The following is a 19266-nucleotide window of genomic DNA, read 5'->3' as shown; positions in this document are numbered from 1 at the left end:
CGAGCCTTAGGAAATGCATAACGTCATCATCAGCAAATCACAAGACGCACATGTTTAAATGTTGCCGACCTGCAACATGATTGGCTGCTGGAAATAAGACGAGACTCTACCTGGCATGGAACTGTTGAACTTCTACCTTGCCATGGACTCAGAGAATATTTCTCCATACACTGCCTAATCACTCTTGAGTTAGGTAGAAAAGAAACAAAACACCGAGAATGTCTTTCCTACAAATAACACATACTCTTTCTCATCTTTTGGTCATTCAAACATTGTCTGACTTTCATTATTGTGACTGGACTTTAAGAGATTCACAGAATGATAACTTGAAAAATATTTAAAATAGGGCTGTGGGGTTTTGACGGGCATACTTCTTTACTCTGTGGATAATACAATTTGTCAGTCTACTTTAGAGACACTCTGTACATACATTTTTTTTATGCTTAGAACAATGTAAAAGTAAAGGTGATGGCGTTTTTGTTTTTATTTTCAGGTACACGTTTCCCTTCTATAACAATGTAAATGTTTATACAGCCAGTGCTGACATACTGCGGAGAAATTTTAATTACTTCACCTTTCATAAACGACATAGAATATGTTCAAAACCAAGCTCTCAGACTCGTTACTGGTGGAATCAAAACAACGCCAATAGATTCTATGAGATTCCTCACTAATATTAACAGCATCAAAATGACAATAGAAGAAAAAGCACTGATTCAATATGAAAAACTTATCAGATTACCAGGAAACAATTGGCATTCATACAGTCCTCTCTGTAGATTGAAAATTCAAAAAAGTTTCATATCCATTGTTCAAGAATTAAAACAGAAAATCAATATCCCGAATTTAAAAGAAAACTTACAAATTAAACCAAACCCTTTAACTCTATTAAATATAGAATATAATCTAAATTTAACAGAAGAAATACTGAAATCAGAAGTAAACACAGAAACACTGAAACAATTGTCTTTAGAGACAATTAATATTAGGTACCCTCCACAAAACTGGCTTCATTTATACACCGACGGATCCTTGATCTCCAGAGAACAAGGTGCCGGTGCAGGTGTTACGTGCTGTCTCTTCTCACTTTATAGATCTCTTGGATATGGAACAAGTTTTGATGGTGAAATCATTGCAATAAGTGAATGGCTCAGGAATCTTCTATGCCACATAAATAAATTTAGGAATGCAGTTATATTGTCAGACTCCAAAGCAGCTATTCTATCAATCGTCTCTAAACACACACCTTCATCTCAAACAGCAAAAATAACTAAAATGCTCTCTCAATTAATATCACTCAAAAAAAGAATTCTATTCCAATGGATACCATCCCATTGTGGAATCCTAGGAAACGAGAATGCGGATGCTTTAGCAAAGAAGGGCAGCACTGCTACTTACAGACCCGTTACTAAATCTACGTATTACTCTGTGAAGAGATTTATTAAATCTACATACTTAGACTTCAACAAACAAAATTTGATAACACAATCCCAAGGGAAAAAATGGAACTCTCTGCATCATAATCCACAGTTAATTCCCGATTTACCACGAAAATCGTCTGTAGCTGCATTTAGATTGGCAACAGGCCATGATTGTTTGGCCAAACACCTGCATAGAATTGGAATATATCAGTTCCCTAACTGCCCATTGTGCAACTCAAACCAAGAAATGGATTAGGAACACCTCAAAATCTGTGCTTCAGTGGCTAGTCATGATGATATCTTTGAAAAATATTGGAGTGCAAGAGATCAAATGACTTTATTGTCAAACGCCTGGCATTAGAAAACAACAAGCAACATATTAAGCATTTATCGAGCCTTAGGAAATGCATAACGTCATCATCAGTAAATCACAAGACACACACGTTTAAATGTAGCCGACCTGCAACATGATTGGCTGCCGGAAATAAGACAGGACTATACCTGGCATGGAACTGTTGAACTTCTATCTTGCCATGGACTCAGAGAATATTTCTTCATACACTGCCTAATCACGCTTGAGTTAGGTTGAAAAGAAACAAAACACCGAGAATGTCTTTCCTACAAATAACACATACTCTTTCTCATCTTTTGGCAATTCAAACATTGTCTGACTTTCATTATTGTGACTGGACTTTAAGAGATTCACAGAATGATAACTTGAAAAATATTTAAAATAGGACTGTGAGGTTCTGACGGGCATTCTTCTTTACTCTGTGGCTAATACAATTTGTCAGTCTACTTTAGAGACACTCTGTACATACATTTTTTTTTTTTTATGCTTAGAACAATGTAAAAGTAAAGGAGATGGCGTTCTTGTTTTTATTTTCAGGTACACATTTCCCTTCTATAACAATGTAAGTAGACTATGTGCTGAGTGCAGTAACCCATATGATGGCAGATGTTATTACTTTACAGACATAACAATTCGAGTACCGGTGTGAACTGAACTAGGCCTACATTCTGCCTTAGGTTCTGTATTAATTTCTTTCCGCTATACTGGAGAATTACCACGGTCACTTTGAACCGTGCCGTTACATTTACCACCAAATTTAAGTAAATACACAATGTCACCAACATAAGAACATGACGTTGGTGTGTGGCGTAGTTGGCGGGAGAAATTTTTTTCTCTCTCTCTCTGCCTCCTTCGTTCTGAACATTACTGAGAGATAGCACCAGTGTTAGCTACAAAGTGTATTTGCGCAAATATATTGCAAGTAGATTATGTGACTTATTACGTGTTTTAGATGAGAGTCTCGAGACAAAATAGTTTTGTGCTATATTTCTTTTTTTCTCTCTCTCTGTCTACCTCCTTCCTTCTGAACATTATTGAGAGATAGCACCACTGTTAGCGACAATGTGTATTTGCGTAAATGTTGCGAGTAAATTATGACGAGTGCCTTAGATGAGAGGCTCGGGACAGAAACAGTTTTGCTGTAGCGCATGCGTGGACCTCTCATGTAGTGGGAGCGTGATCCTTACTTGAATTTATTTTTGAGTGTACATTGCAGATTAAATTATTGAGATATCTTCTTGATTTGGTTACAGACCTTGCATTTACAAAGGTTAGGTTAGGTTGGCTTTGGTTAGGTTAGCTTTGGTTAGGTTAGGTTAGCTTTGGTTAGCTTAGGTTAGGTCAGCTTAGCTTAGGTTAGGTTAGTTTTGGTTAGGTTAGGTTAGCTTAGGTTAGGTTAGCTTTGGTTAGGTTAGCTTGATTTCATTCGTCCATGTAGTAGTTAAAATTATATAATATGACTGTTTTTGATTCGTAATATTGATAAAAAATTAATAGGCCTATAATAAAAGTGGTGAATAATTTCATGGTCCCTAAAATTTTTTTTCGTAAAAGGCTAGGTATTTTTCTATAGGCCAGAAATAAAACAGCAACGCCGTCATAATTACGTACTTTACGCTTTGGCGAACTTTAACCGGAAATTTACTTTCCGTCATTTTAATGGTATTCCGTGAAACACACCTTTTTTCCTGTTAATTTCCTTGTGATAACCTAGTTTATGATCTTACTACATCTTCATTTTCTTTTAATGCATTCAAAAAACCGCCGTTGTACTACATAAAACCTTGAACTTGACTAATGGAGTGAATTATTTAAGAATATAGTCGCGAATTTGACTACCACCATTTCGATTATATTTTGTTTGATACGGCTCGGTACGGCCCGGTGACTAGTGGCCAGCGAATTGCTTCGGCTATCGATATTGGTCTGCCGTGGGTATTATCCAGTTGTTCCTTTCTTTCATTTAGAGCAAGAGACAAGAACTGAATTTACCTGATCGGCACTTGTTCTTTGGTGTGCAGCAGGGCCTGATGGTCGCAGTGCAGAACAAACAGCAATGGGGCCAGTATCTCGTGCATGCCCTGCAAGGGTACAACGATTATTAGGTCCACACCTTCTTAATTCCTAGCCGGAATAATTCAGATGTACCAAACTCAAATTCTATTAAAACTAAAATGAACTTTCATGCTGGCACAGCACAACTATATCGCTCAAAGAAGAAGATAAACCCAGCAGCTTGCATCCAACCATTTAAATGTATATCAAGCTATAAACTCTGCTCACCTGACGGTAACACATGGTGGGGTTTTCTCGAGCATAGCAGAACAAGATGTTGACCATCGCATCTTGTATCATGTTTTTCCTGAAGAAGTCCACCCCTGGGAAGGTCCGAACCACGTCCTGCCTGATAACTGCTCTCAGCTCCTTGTCACAGAAGTACTGATGCCAGATGCTCTGGAAGCAATGACGACAACATTAATATATTAAATCTACATACTTAGACCTCTTACTTACTTACTTATTGGCTTTTAAGGAACCCGGAGGTTCACTGCCGCCCTCACATAAGCCCGCCATTGGTCCCTATCCTGAGCAAGATTAATCCAGTCTCTATCATCATATTCCACCTCCCTCAAATCCATTTTAATATTATCCTCCCATCTACGTCTCGGCCTCCCCAAAGGTCTTTTTCCCGTCGGCCTCCCAACTAACACTCTATATGCATTTCTGGATTCGCCCATACATGCTACATGCCCTGCCCATCTCAAACGTCTTAATTTAATATTCCTAATTATGTCAGGTGAAGAATACAATGCATGCAGTTCTGTGTTGTGTAACTTTCTCCATTCTCCTGTAACTTCATCCCTCTTAGCCCCAAATATTTTCCTAAGCACCTTACTCTCAAACACCCTTAACCTATGTTCCTCTCTCAAAGTGAGAGTCCAAGTTTCACAACCATACAGAACAACCGGTAATATAACTGTTTTATAAATTCTAACTTTCAGATTTTTTGACAGCAGACTAGATGACAAAAGTTTGTCAACCGAATAATAACAGGCATTTCCCATATTTATTCTGCGTTTAATTTCCTCCTGAGTGTCATTTATATTTGTTACTGTTGCTCCAAGATATTTGAATTTTTCCACCTCTTCGAAGGATAAATCTCCAATTTTTATATTTCCATTTCGTACAATATTGTGATCACTAGACACAATCATATACTTAGTCTTTTCGGGATTTACTTCCAATCCTATCGCTTTACTTGCTTCAAGTAGAATTTCCGTGTTTTCCCTAATTGTTTGTGGATTTTCTCCTAACATATTCACGTCATCCGCATAGACACTGAAGCTGATGTAACCCGTTCAATTCCAAACCCTCTGTGTTATCCTGAACTTTCCTAATGGCATATTCTAGAGCAAAGTTAAAAAGTAGAGGTGACAATGCATCTCCCTCAACAAACAAAATTTGATAATACAATCTTAAGGGAAAAAATGGAACTCTCTGCATCATAATCCACAGTTAATTCCCGATTTACCATGAAAATCGTCTGTAGCTGCATTTAGATTGGCAATAGGCCATGATTGTTTGGCCAAACACCTGCATAGAATTGGAAAATATCAGTCCCCTAACTGCCCATTGCGCAACTCAAACCAAGAAATGGATTCGGAACACCTCAAAATCTGTGCTTCAGTGGCTGGCCATGATAATATCTTTGAAAAATATTGGAGTGCAAGAGGTCAAATGACTTTATTGTCAAACGCATGGCATTAGAAAACAACACCACCAACAACATATTATTATTATTATTATTATTATTATCATCAGCAGCAGTAGTAGTAGTAGTTGGTAACAGTAGAGCATTCGTACTTATCAGTAAATTGCCTCTCATGTTCCTTGGCGTTATAGTCACTCTTGCTTAAGGTCTAAAATAGCTCTCCATAAATTTCCATCCCCATAGAGCTGTCCAATCATCTGTTAGAGTTGGAAGAAATTGCATGTGTTCACTTTCATCTATACAGTTCCAAACTTTTAAACTCATTTTTCTCGGCTTAGGAAAAATCCTAAGTATCTTTTTCTCTACTAAAAATGTTATTCTTCTTATGTTAATGTCAAGACTTCCTTTAGAAGTTTATAGCTCATATTTTAATTTTTACTTGTAATTGTTTCGGCAATTTTCATTAACGTAGCACAATTATACCTGTAATTTGTGTACTACGGTACCTATCTACCAAAAACCGTATGTACAGGCTACTAATAAAAGCCTCAATAAACCAAACCTAACCTGTCACTAACCTTCAAGCTTACAGAAACACGCTTTCTATCTGCTGTATCTACTTAACTACCAAAAACGTACTTGAAATGCATACCAAAAAGCCTGAACAAACTAAACCTAATCTGTCACTAACCCTCGACCCTGACCCTCGAAAACTCGTTTCTTCCATAGTTCCACAATTTGTACATACACATCTATCGGACAGTAAGCAATGATCGAAATCCTTCAATATTTCACATATATATTTATCGGACAATAAGCCGTGTCTTCACAGAAAATTATCGAAGTTCAGTGATGGTCCCTTTGAAAATCCCAAAACCATCGACTCTTTATTAATTACATATTCACAAATCTGACGTTAAAACTGATATCCATTGGACATCGAAAAATAGACCGAGAAGAAGCATAATCATCCAAAGACAACTGTAGCACAAACCATGTCTACCACAAAACAAGTAAAATCACAAAAATCAAATAAACACACAAAAAAAAAAAATACTTTTATTACTCTACCACCACTTCTTAACAACAAAATTCTCTCAAACCAACATTAACTTCGAAAATGTGATTTTTATATTTTATCAGCATTGTTATAACAGGTAACATAATTACCCAAATGACTTTATCGTCAAACACCTGGCATTAGAAAACAACAACATAATTACCCACATGACTTTATCGTCAAATGCCTGGCATTAGAAAATAACAACATAATTACCCACATGACTTTATCATCAAATGCCTGGCATTAGAAAATAACAACAACATAATTACCCACATGACTTTATCGTCAAACACCTGGCATTAGAAAACAACAACATAATTACCCACATGACTTTATCGTCAAACACCTGGCATTAGAAAACAACAACATAATTACCCACATGACTTTATCGTCAAACACCTGGCATTAGAAAACAACAACATAATTACCCACATGACTTTATCGTCAAATGCCTGGCATTAGAAAATAACAACATAATTACCCACATGACTTTATCGTCAAATGCCTGGCATTAGAAAATAACAACATCATTACCCACATGACTTTATCGTCAAACACCTGGCATTAGAAAATAACAACATAATTACCCACATGACTTTATCGTCAAATGCCTGGCATTAGAAAACAACAACATAATTACCCACATGACTTTATCGTCAAATGCCTGGCATTAGAAAACAACAACATAATTACCCACATGACTTTATCGTCAAATGCCTGGCATTAGAAAACAACAACATAATTACTCACATGACTTTATCGTCAAACACCTGGCATTAGAAAACAACAACATAATTACTCACATGACTTTATCGTCAAACGCCTGGCATTAGAAAACAACAACATAATTACCCACATGACTTTATCGTCAAATGCCTGGCATTAGAAAACAACAACATAATTACCCACATGACTTTATCGTCAAAATGCCTGGCATTAGAAAACAACAACATAATTACTCACATGACTTTATCGTCAAACACCTGGCATTAGAAAACAACAACATAATTACCCACATGACTTTATCGTCAAATGCCTGGCATTAGAAAACAACAACATAAATTACCCACATGACTTTATCGTCAAATGCCTGGCATTAGAAAACAACAACATAATTACCCACATTACTTTATCGTCAAATGCCTGGCATTAGAAAATAACAACATAATTACCCACATGACTTTATCGTCAAATGCCTGGCATTAGAAAACAACAACATAATTACCCACATGACTTTATCGTCAAATGCCTGGCATTAGAAAATAACAACATAATTACCCACATGACTTTATCGTCAAATGCCTGGCATTAGAAAATAACAACATAATTACCCACATGACTTTATCGTCAAGTGCCTGGCATTAGAAAATAACAAACATAATTACCCACATGACTTTATCGTCAAACACCTGGCATTAGAAAATAACAACATAATTACCCACATGACGTTATCGTCAAATGCCTGGCATTAGAAAATAACAACATAATTACCCACATGACTTTATCGACAAATGCCTGGCATTAGAAAATAACAACATAATTACCCACATGATTTTATCGTCAAATGCCTGGCATTAGAAAATAACAACATAATTACCCACATGACTTTATCGTCAAGTGCCTGGCATTAGAAAATAACAACATAATTACCCACATGACTTTATCGACAAATGCCTGGCATTAGAAAATAACAACATAATTACCCACATGACTTTATCGTCAAATGCCTGGCATTAGAAAATAACAACAACATAATTACCCACATGACTTTATCGACAAACGCCTGGCATTAGAAAACAACAATATAATTACCCACATGACTTTATCATCAAATGCCTGGCATTAGAAAATAACAACATAATTACCCACATGACTTTATCGTCAAATGGCTGGCATTAGAAAACAACAACATAATTACCCACATGACTTTATCGTCAAATGCCTGGCATTAGAAAACAACAACATAATTACCCACACAATTCTTAACCAAACTAGATCAAACTTTGCACAGGGACTATTTATATGCAGTATGATAACTATACAAATTTTCAGTTCTCTAGTTTGAGTAGTTCAGAAAATTGAAAATTTCAGATCATGGATATTCATTTTCCTGCTGGAAATCGGATCTGGGTCCAGTCGGTTTGTACCCAGGAGTGACATCATTTGCACCAAAGTGGAAGGAATTATTGCCAAATTTACTAGAGAAGAAAGATAATTAAAAAGTCACACCATTTACCTCAGCCTTCTGTGACAAAGGATCGTCTTCAGGCTGGCTCCTGTCCCACGGGTCTAGGGACAGCTCCTTGAGCACTCTGGCATAGTGCTGACGCTGCTGCAGCAGCTGGGTCAGCCACTGGGATGTGTCAGGCGACAGAACTCCCAGGAGGGCACGCCAGCACACACTGCGGAAGCGGGAGGCTCGGAGGTTCCCCAGAACAGCCCTGCGACGCAGCTCCCCCAGCTCTGGGTCATCCCGCCTGTACAGCTGGGCCCACTCCTCCCTGCACAAACACAGCGGGGTGAGTAGGCTACACAGCCTCGAACTTAATTCTGGAGTGCATTTCGCGGCAAAAAGAGGCAAAGCTTAATGAAGAAGGGTAATGCTCAGTTAATATACGTCACTGTTCGTTAATAGAAAACCACAATTTAAGTCACACAGAGTTAGTGTGCACTCAATGTTGATTGCTTGAAGGTTGTCAGCCCACTTTGAGGTCTGTGGATATAGAGGGAGAAATTGGATCGGTGTCGGTAGAGTTCCCGGGTAGCTCAGTTGGTAGAGCATTGGTACGTTTAACCAAAGGTCCCGGGTTCGATACCCGGCCCCGGAACAATTTTTCCCTCGAAATTATTCATGATGAAGATGGGTAATGCTCAAAGCATAACAATAGCTCCCATAAGCTTAATGCCAAGGAGGAACTATTAGAGAAGTCGTTAAATGTCTGACGTTTCTTAATTTAATGATACAGGGTCCGGCAGTTCTGTTTCTAAAAACAGGGACAGAAATGAAAATGATTGCAATAAATATTGCAGTATAAGTCTCCTTGATGTCCCATATAAAATATATGCAAAAATAATAGCAAGCGTAAGATTGCTGATGATATGGCGTTGACACAAGAGGAGATGATACTAAGTGATATGATACTGAAGCTAAATGACAGCTGTGAACAGTATGGAATGAAGATAAATGCAAATAAGACGAAGACCATGGTCATAGGAAGAAAAATAAAGACGGTAAACGTGTGAATATTAAATGAGGCAGTAGACCAAGTGGACAGCTTCAAATACTTGAGGTGTACTATAAGCAGTAACATGAGCTGCTGCCAGGAAGTCAAAAGGAGGATTGCAATGGCAAAGGGAGCTTTTAATAGAAAAGGGAGCATCTTCTGGGGACCTCTGGAAAAGGAACTAAGGAAGAGACTAGTGAAGTGCTTTGTGTGGAGCATGGCATTATAAACATGGACATTATAACGAAGTGATGATATGATATGATATATGATATGATATGATATGATATATGATATGATATGATATGATATATGATATGATATGATATATGATATATATTTGTCGTTAAAGCATTACTTCCGGTGAGATGGTAGGCTACTTCACATATTTTGTATAGTACTGGTTTGAACAACTTGAATGGACAGTACCAGATTAACAAGAAAAGTATTAGAATACAAGGCAAGAGAAAACTGATCCTAGCCATGACGTAGAAGAAGAAGGGTTCGGGAGCTGATTCTGACGGATTTCAGCACGCTGTTCTAAAGTGACCATAGGGGTTAGAAATATCAAAATAACATAGAATATGGCTGGAACAATGCAGTTTACTGACGTATTATTTTTTGAAAATGATCCCTTTGGGATGTTATGGTTTGTTGCAATCTCACCCAAAAGTTGTTCATGACACGTTGCAATAAACCTGGGACATTTGCCTGTAGCCTGTTCTTCAGATCCTGGACCATCGTTCTTTTTTTAGTTGGTTATTTAACGACGCTGTATCAACTACGAGGTTATTTAGCGTCGATGAGATTGGTGATAGCGAGATGGTATTTGGCGAGATGAGGCCGAGGATTCGCCATAGATTACCTGGCATTCACTTTACGGTTGGGGAAAAACTCGGAAAAAACCCAACCAGGTAATCAACCCAAGCAGGGATCGAACCCATGCCTGAGCGCAACTTCAGACCAGCAGGCAAGTGCCTTAACCGACTGAGCCAAGCCGGTGGCTGGGACACTGAGCCAAGCCAGTGGCTGGGACACATCGTAGTCTGGTTTGAAACACCCTTTCCTTGAGGTATCCGCACAGAAAAAAATCAGCAGCTGTAAGGTCTGGGGATCGAGCCGGCCAGTTATCGCCAAACCGAGAAATTAAACATTCAGGAAAAAGATTTCTCAACAACCACAGAATGTCTCTGGCAGTTTGGGCAATCTTGTTGCAAACAAATGCTATTTCTGTTTAGTTCGTCTCTGAATAATGTAATAAATCTCTCATTTTCATCTTGTAAAAAGTAGTGATTAAGGATGACTCTAGCAAAAACAACACACCATACAGTCAGCTTTTACTGTGTATTAGACGTTCATGCAGTGCATAAAAACGTTTAAGTTAATTATTAGTGCTTTCACTTTATTTTACAGTTCTGCCAAACTCGACAGAACCAATGTGTATAATGTATATACATACAAATAAAACACTCTAGAGGTCCAAGACGCAATATTAGGAAAACTGACCATTTCCCTAGTCTATTCACCCTGGACCTCTCGCATGTTGTGTTGGTAATATTAGTAATATGGGGGGAGAAGGCTACAAGAGTGCATTAGTATGTAACTTACAGGTAAGTATCAAACGATTTTTATGTTGAAAGTATTTGCGGCTGCAAATTAAAACCACGTGTTTATTTCTATATACATCTCATGGATTCCAATGAAGCTAACGAAAATTGTGCCTTGGGTGTAGCTTTCCTGGAGATTTACTAGTACACTAACAGGAATTCCCACTGAATGCCGTTTCCAGTCTCCCATTAGGCCTATATTATTGTAATAATCCCATTAGGCCTATCTTTGTAAGAAAGTTGAGGTATGGTTTTCCGGTTGTATAGACTATTATAATATTACAGAGATAATGAAAGACTGAAAATAATTAACACTCGTCGGAAATTCCTATTAATAACATGAATGCAATGCTATAGCCTATTAATTCATAACTTATCTATAAATCTTTGGTTTCAACTCTTCCATTGTATGATGTTTAGAAACTTTGGTCAATGTTACTTATGTCCCGCCCACTATAGAGACATAGGCCAATTTTACACATATTTAGTATAACTTGTTGCTTCTTTGACAGGTTAGGTTTGGTTAGTTTAGGTTTTTGTTATAGCCTACCTTGCATATAAGATTATAGCGCAACATTGGCAGTGATGAAAGTGAAATATTCGTTCAGTGGGCGTTAGATATTCTACATTCACCGAAACTTTTTATCTTTATAAGATAAGATTACTTTATAGTTTTTTTTTACTTGGTTATTTAACGACGCTGTATCAACTACGAGGTTATTTAGCGTCGATGGAACTGGTGATAGCGATATGATATTTGGCAAGATGAGGCCGAGGATTCGCCATAGATTACCTGACATTTGCCTTACGGCTGGGGAAAAACCTCAGAAAAAACCGAACCAGGTAATCACCCCAAGCGGGAATCGAACCCGAGCTCGAGCGCAACTCCGGATCGGCAGGCAAGAGCTTTAACCGACCGAGCTATGCCAGCGGTTAGTTTATAGTGAACTGACTTTCGATACCTCTCGGAGAAGTGTGATGCTCAATCTTGTATTATGTGTTATTAAAATTATTTTACATGGTTGTTCAACTTCAATTGATTCTCAGCCCCTTTTCTTATTTGTATGTACTGGTCTGAAATACTAGGCTTAACTACATAGGTCAAATATAATTTATATGTACTTCTGAAACCTTGGAGTTGGCCACTTTTATATTTACAGAAAACATTATTGAGAGCACCACACACTAACGATGTGCAGGAGTAACAGCGACGTAGTAAAAAGGGGGTGGTTTTGTACAAAGGTATAAACTACGTCTTTAATTACTGTTCTGGGATCACTGATTTGTTAAAGGATCAAAACCGAAGCTGAAGTTTCTGCAATTTAACATAAACGTCACATGAAACATTTGATGGAAGTAATCAAATGAATTCTAAAGCCTAGATGTCAAGGTTTCAAGTGTCACAGTGACGTTTACTTACTCATATTTCTGAATTGAAGCACTCTTTTCCGATGAATCACACGACGTTTCTTCTGGTGTAGACAATGAACTCCTTTCCGTGATATCTTCTTCTTCATTTGCATTACGTACTGATTGATCTACAAATAAAATATATAAACACTACTTTAGCCTTTGCACCTCAACATAGTCATAACCTTATAATGTAGGGGCCAATAGCCTATTCAATTCAAATTCTTGCAGCACTATATTAACCTTGGGAATTTTCTTCTTCTTCATTTAGCATACTGAAAAACTTCTAAAGTACGATATTATTACGTTATGTGGATCTTCTTCATTTGAGAATATGTAATAGTTTCAGATATCGCCAGCATCCCTATCTAATCAGCTGATCCACCATCACACTGCCACCACGTTTCATTAATGACGTCACTCGTTGCTAAGGTGCCATGTTGTTTTTTTTCAAACAACCGTTGCTAGGGAGAATTGCTTATTGTCCTCAATGTTGTTTTTTAAAGAAATCATGAACGTGCGTAATAAAAGCAGTAAAAACACATAACCGGTATAGAAAAAGCCTAATATCCGTTTATAAATAATAGGAGCCGAATTACATCGTATAAATTACCTTTATTTCTTTTACAAAAGACGAACCAATCCTCGTGAAGAAGAGTAATAATGTTGCATACACAACAGTAGGCACTTGATCTCGTTCTGAATATTCGTGACTGATTATTGAATTTATGACGCAGAGTTGACTCTTAACTGATTTTATTAGTTTTGCTAAAATTAGTTCATGCACGGTTATAAAATCTGACAAACTGTTTTCCTAGGTAAACCTTTGTCAAAAATGAACCTTATGGAAAATCTTTGGCATCATGTGGAATAGTCCATTCGAGTTTGTCCCACCATGCTGGAATGTGACAATTATGGACAACAATGCAGGAAACATTGCTGGACATACAGTACCTGCGGACAGTTTTCACGAATTGCATTCAATGCCACTCACACCATGTGACTGCCTTTCTACAAAGGAAAGAGAGGCCTATCCATTACTAGATATCCCATGATTCCTATCTACTCTGTGTCGGCTACATTCTGTCACTGAACAGAACGACTATATATACTTGGTGACAGAGAAGCAGACAAGTCCTGTCGCCTGAGCATTTCCTGAGAAAAAAAAGGCATGCTGATAATAAAAGACTTATGTTTTTTTTTGTGAGGCTATTGGAATCGCTTATCATCCAGTATGTAGATGAGGTGGAATTAAAGAAGAAATTTCCTCACATTCTACTTTCTGAACTGGATGGAGCCAGTTGTAAATACTGTACCTTGGGAACTGCTTTTCGACTGCTGATGCTTCAAAGGGGATTAAATTAGTCACTTATTCCAGATCATATTTTGCTCTCTGATCCATGTTAAAACAGTAGATAGTTTAGGAGTATTTTGTCATACCTCACAGCAATAGCGGCCGATGATCGAAATTCTCAGTGAGGTCAGATGAAACTAGTTTAAGTGCCTCCGATAGGAAATGTTTATGATATTAATTATTATTGTTATTATATTACTAATATCATTATTACTGTATTATTATTATTATTATTATTATTATTACTATTAATGAAAAATAACAATTTCACTCACCAAATAAGCTGTTATGCTCTGAGTTTCAGTGATTGTTTCAGTGTGATGAAGCAACCCATATTATGTGTTGAAATTCCCCTTTCTTTCTTTCTTTTCTTTTTATTTTTTTCCTTTGACAGCAACAAACAAGGTCAAGAGAAGTTTATTTTGCATCACATTACCACTTAACCATTTATGTTGCCCATACCAGGATGCAATAGAAACTCGCGTTTTAAGATTATGTGTCAGAAAAATTATCAGCGATGTCGTAGGTATCTCGGTAGTCTCTCTCTTTATTTAAAACTTCTTTTCTTTCAGTATTATTTCTTCTCGAAAAAGGACACTCTAACAATGAATTAACTGCACCAGCATTATTTCTCTCATTTGTTTCTGTTTATATTTTCTCGAAATACATAACAACATTGGCCCAGATTCACTACTGTACTATGAAGTACAATAGTACAACACCCTCGCTTATGTCATAAACTAAGACATAAGGGGAGAGAATCGAGTGGGTCTCTGCCTGCCAAAGAGCTGAAATTTTGTTATTTATGGCCTATTTAGGAAAACAAGTCACCACTGCTATTCCCACCCCACTCTACCCTTGAGGCCGGCCCATGGATGGGAGAAGTGAAACCTGACCAGGCCAGACGAATTGTGCCTCAGCTACAACGTTTTAAGCGCAAACTCAAAGCCCGCGAAAGGACATGAAATGCATATGCCAGACCCGGCACGAGCGATTCTGGCCTCAGGAACAAATTTTACTGCAAAACAGGTCTATATACACCACAAAGTTTTCAAATGCTTCTACAGCGATATATACTTCATTCAAATAACTAATACATTATATAAAAACACAAAATTTGATTTCAGTTAAGCCAAGTGATGAGGCCTGGCCTCAGTCAATCAGCCGCCACTGCCTCACAGTAACGTTCCTATTTCTTCAAACTTCTTTCGAGTTATCTATTGTCTCTTATCCATTTTTGTCACTGCATCAGGAATTTTATTCCTACCTGTATCTCCAACTTTTTATTTGTTTGTATGTCACTATTTGATTATCTAAACTTGTGAATTCCAAATGACCTGGAAATGTACAAAAACTTGCCCAGACATGTTCAATCATTTTTAACAAGAGCCAGAACAGGTCACATTGTCACTCAACTGTACCTACACCGATTTCACATTTCTGATAATCCTACTTGTCTGTGGTGTAATAATCATGATGAATATCTGGAACACATTCTTCTATACTGTCCATCCATAAACCACAAAAGAAGTAAATTAAAATCATCAGTACCAGTTGCAGAAGACACAGCCCTGCAGTATATATTGACTACACCCCAACTCTGGCTACTAGCAACAGGCATCTATAATGAACACCGATCAAAATACCCCTCATTTCTCATGAAAAACAACAATTGAACAGACTACAGTGGACTTCATGTTGTCAGCAAACAGCTGGATACATTAAGAAGATTGATTGTGAATTCCAAAAGCACTTTTAGGAAAATTCATTTCATGTACTCTCAGACGTCAACATCCTTTTTTAATTAATACCAAAATTTCGGAATATGTATGATAAGACTTTCTTGTGTTAAATTCTAACGTACCTTGATTACTTTTATGGGTCGTCCTCAGAATGGTCGTTGTTGGTCTTGGCGCCTCTTGTTTTGTTTCTTGTGAGGGTGTGTTCATGTGGTGTAATGTAGAGTCAAAGAGTGTGTGTGTTCTGAAATTGAGTTGTGTGTTGAGAATTTCGTTGGGGTGTATTTTCGTGTGTCTGTATATTTCATATTGTTCTAGTGTGTTTAGTTTCTGGCTTTTTGGTTGGATGTGTAGTATTTCCATGTCTGTGTTGATGTCTCTGTGGGTGTGGTTAGCATTTGTGATGTATAACCAAAATTTCATTTCGATACTTCAGTTTTGCTTTAGACAGAACATTATGAAGTCTTATATATATATATGCTGGTCAACATTTCGCTTTATAAAGAAATTTATTTTATTATACATTTTGTCGTTTACATTGTTACCAGAAATGTACTAAATAAAATGTTAAACTAAATCCTTGTTTGATTGAAGACCTCACTGGAATAAGGGTGTAACCAACAAATTTGTAATAGGCCTACATGTTTCATGGGGAAGGAAAATAATTTCAGTGACATATTTTGTTACACCTATATTTACTAGCAGAAACATATCAAGAATACAAGTTCATTCAGGTACTGGATGCAATCATTTATTGTTATAAATGAATGCTTCAAAATTACTTTTTTGCACCAAGTCACATTATGTCATTAACTTGATGTTACATCCTTTTATTCCAGGAAGGTCTTCGATTAATTATTTTTCAATTTAAATTTTGAATCTCAAATTGATTTTCTCACACACATTCATTGCTTTTATGAAATATGGTTTACTTTAAATTCCTCTGTGTAATTTGTTTTATGGAAAAGAATAGACATTATGAACCCTGCTTTCCTTATCTGTAAGAGAAATACCACATACCCGTTTGTCGCTGGGAAGTAATTGGCTTACTCTTTTGTGCAAGGGGCACTATATCAAGATTTTGTATCAATTTCTTTCATCGTTTCCATATCAATCTTTTGGAACTTCAAGATATAGCCATTAATGTTTTAAAACATTCCTTGTTAATTGTAAATAACCATCTGTACAGTTCTATATATGAAAAATAAATTATTCATGTCAAGGATAGCTGCCCCCCAAAAATAAATTAAAATAAAATTTAAATTTAAAATAGAATATTGTTGATCTACAATTAATTTAGGTGCTGTTACCGCTCAGTACCCCTTTTGCAAGGGCAGCTATCCTTTTTGGATTCTTCTTTCTTAAAGAAAAATTTCTTTTATACGTTTCACGCTTGTTCGTTTTTTTTTATAAAGTCTGGTAAAATTCCTATACTTTCTATGTTATTTTATTTCAGTTACACGTTTCTTACACCTACATGATCGTATTTTAAACCCCAAGAAGTACAAAAGGTCATTTATTTGTAATTATGTTCTCAATCAATTTTGCTCGAAATTAGGTTTGTCATGAATATGTAAGAACGTGAAAAAAACAGCACGTGTTCACTGTTAAGATGCGACCCACTTTAAAATTCAAAGCTGTCCATGCTTGCCTCCAACAATCTTGTGTCCTTTATTAACGCTGTTATTGTGAGGCAAAAGCAGGTGTTATTGGATGGGTTCTTATAATATAATCAGCACATTCGAACTGGCAGATCAAGGTCACAGTCCCACGCCGTGGTGTCGCAGACTAAGGCATCCTGCCTAGGACTCGCGTTACGGAATGCGCGCTGGTTCGAGTCCTCATGGGGGAAGAAATTTTCTCATGAAATTTCGGCCAGTGTATGGGACCGGTGCTCACCCAGCATCGTGATGCACTTGGGGAGCTATGATAGGTAGCGAAATCCGGTTGCGAATACCAGCTATAACGGCTGGGGGGATCATCATGCTAACCACACGATACCTCCATTCTTGTTGAATGATCGTCCACCTCTGCTTCGGACATGAGGCCAGCAGCCGGCTGGTCGGTCTAGGCCCTTCACGGGCTGTAGCGCCACGGATTATTATTATTATTATTATTATTATAGATCAAGGTCACATACAAACCACGTACGAGTCACTGAACTGAAACATTGGTAATCCCGGCTATTCCAACTGACTTTAGTTGAGGATAATAGTCCAGAAATGGGGGTAAGCACTCGTGGTAAATGCAGTTCATTGCTTGAACTTGATCTACCACTTCGAAATGCATTGACAATAGTTAAAGCAAAAGATTACAGTCAGTCAAGGGATTCCGTTAATGATAGTGAAAATATTTTCTTTAAATGTTCAAGAAGTTTACTAATCAGTAAAGCAAGTGAAAGACACTAAGAAATAAAATTACAGTAAAGTAATTTGTATTACACTGTTGTATTGACTTTTACCTAAATTATGTTGTATTTTATACGAATAAAAGTTGTAAAAGAAATTAGTCAGAATTTGCATTGTTTTTATGAAGAAAGTCACTTTGATATGCAAGTTTAGTGTTTTGGGTTCAGAGCACATTTACAAAACGAGTTATGCTAGTAATCCAGGGTTTTACTGTAAATGCTCAAAGTAATTATTATGACATGTATTAATTACTTTATTAAGTTAAATAGTCCATCCACTATATGTATACCTTTTGTACGTTGAGTAAAAGAGAAAGGCCTTATGATCTTAACTCTGCCAGCTAAAATAAATTATTACTTACTTACTGGCTTTTAAGGAACCCGGGGGTTCATTGCCGCCCTCACATAAGCCCGCCATTGGTCCCTATCCTGAGCAAGATTAATCCAGTCTCAATCATCACATCCTACCACCCTCAAATCCATTTTAATATTATCTTCCCATCTACGTCTCGGCCTCCCCAAAGGTCTTTTTCCCTCCGGCCTCCCAACTAACACTCTATATCCATTTCTAGATTCGCCCATACGTGCTACATGCCCTGCCCATCTCAAACGTCTCGATTTAATGTTCCTAATCATGTCAGATGAAGAATACAATGCGTGCAGCTCTGCGTTGTGTAACTTTCTCCATTCTCCTGTAACTTCATCCCTCTTAGCCCCAAATATTTTCCTAAGAACCTTATTCTCAAACACCCTTAATCAAAATAAGTTATTATTATTATTATTATTATTATTGTAGCTCAGTTGGTAGAGCAGCTGGCTACGGACTGGAAGGTCCGGGGTTCGATCCCAGGTGGTGACAGGATTTTTTCTCGTTGCCAAACATTCAGAACGGCCCTGAGGTTCACTCAGCCTCCTATAAAATTGAGTACTGGGTCTTTATGGGGGTAAAAGGAGGTCAGAGCGTGGTGCCGACCACA

General features: G+C 37.3%; 1 protein-coding gene across 1 annotated transcript in view; it reads right to left on the bottom strand.

Annotated features, from left to right (window-relative positions):
* Nucleotides 1–13190, bottom strand: part of TBC1D5 (TBC1 domain family member 5) — a 35215-nt gene extending 22025 nt beyond the window's left edge. Inside the window, exons 1-5 of the mRNA XM_069819508.1 lie at nt 13033–13190; nt 12800–12917; nt 8785–9049; nt 4057–4227; nt 3766–3854 (exon numbers count right to left, since the gene is read on the bottom strand). Coding sequence (XP_069675609.1) covers nt 3766–3854; nt 4057–4227; nt 8785–9049; nt 12800–12917; nt 13033–13063 — 674 coding nt within the window. The 5' untranslated portion in view covers nt 13064–13190. The remainder of the gene's footprint in view (nt 1–3765; nt 3855–4056; nt 4228–8784; nt 9050–12799; nt 12918–13032) is intronic.
* Nucleotides 13191–19266: the final 6076 nt, after the last annotated feature.

Source organism: Periplaneta americana, chromosome 2, assembly GCF_040183065.1.
Source record: "Periplaneta americana isolate PAMFEO1 chromosome 2, P.americana_PAMFEO1_priV1, whole genome shotgun sequence".
NCBI classification, from domain to species: Eukaryota; Metazoa; Arthropoda; class Insecta; order Blattodea; family Blattidae; genus Periplaneta; species Periplaneta americana.
The sequence above is the reverse complement of the archived record's forward strand: the minus strand, read 5'-3'. Positions and strand labels throughout refer to the sequence as shown.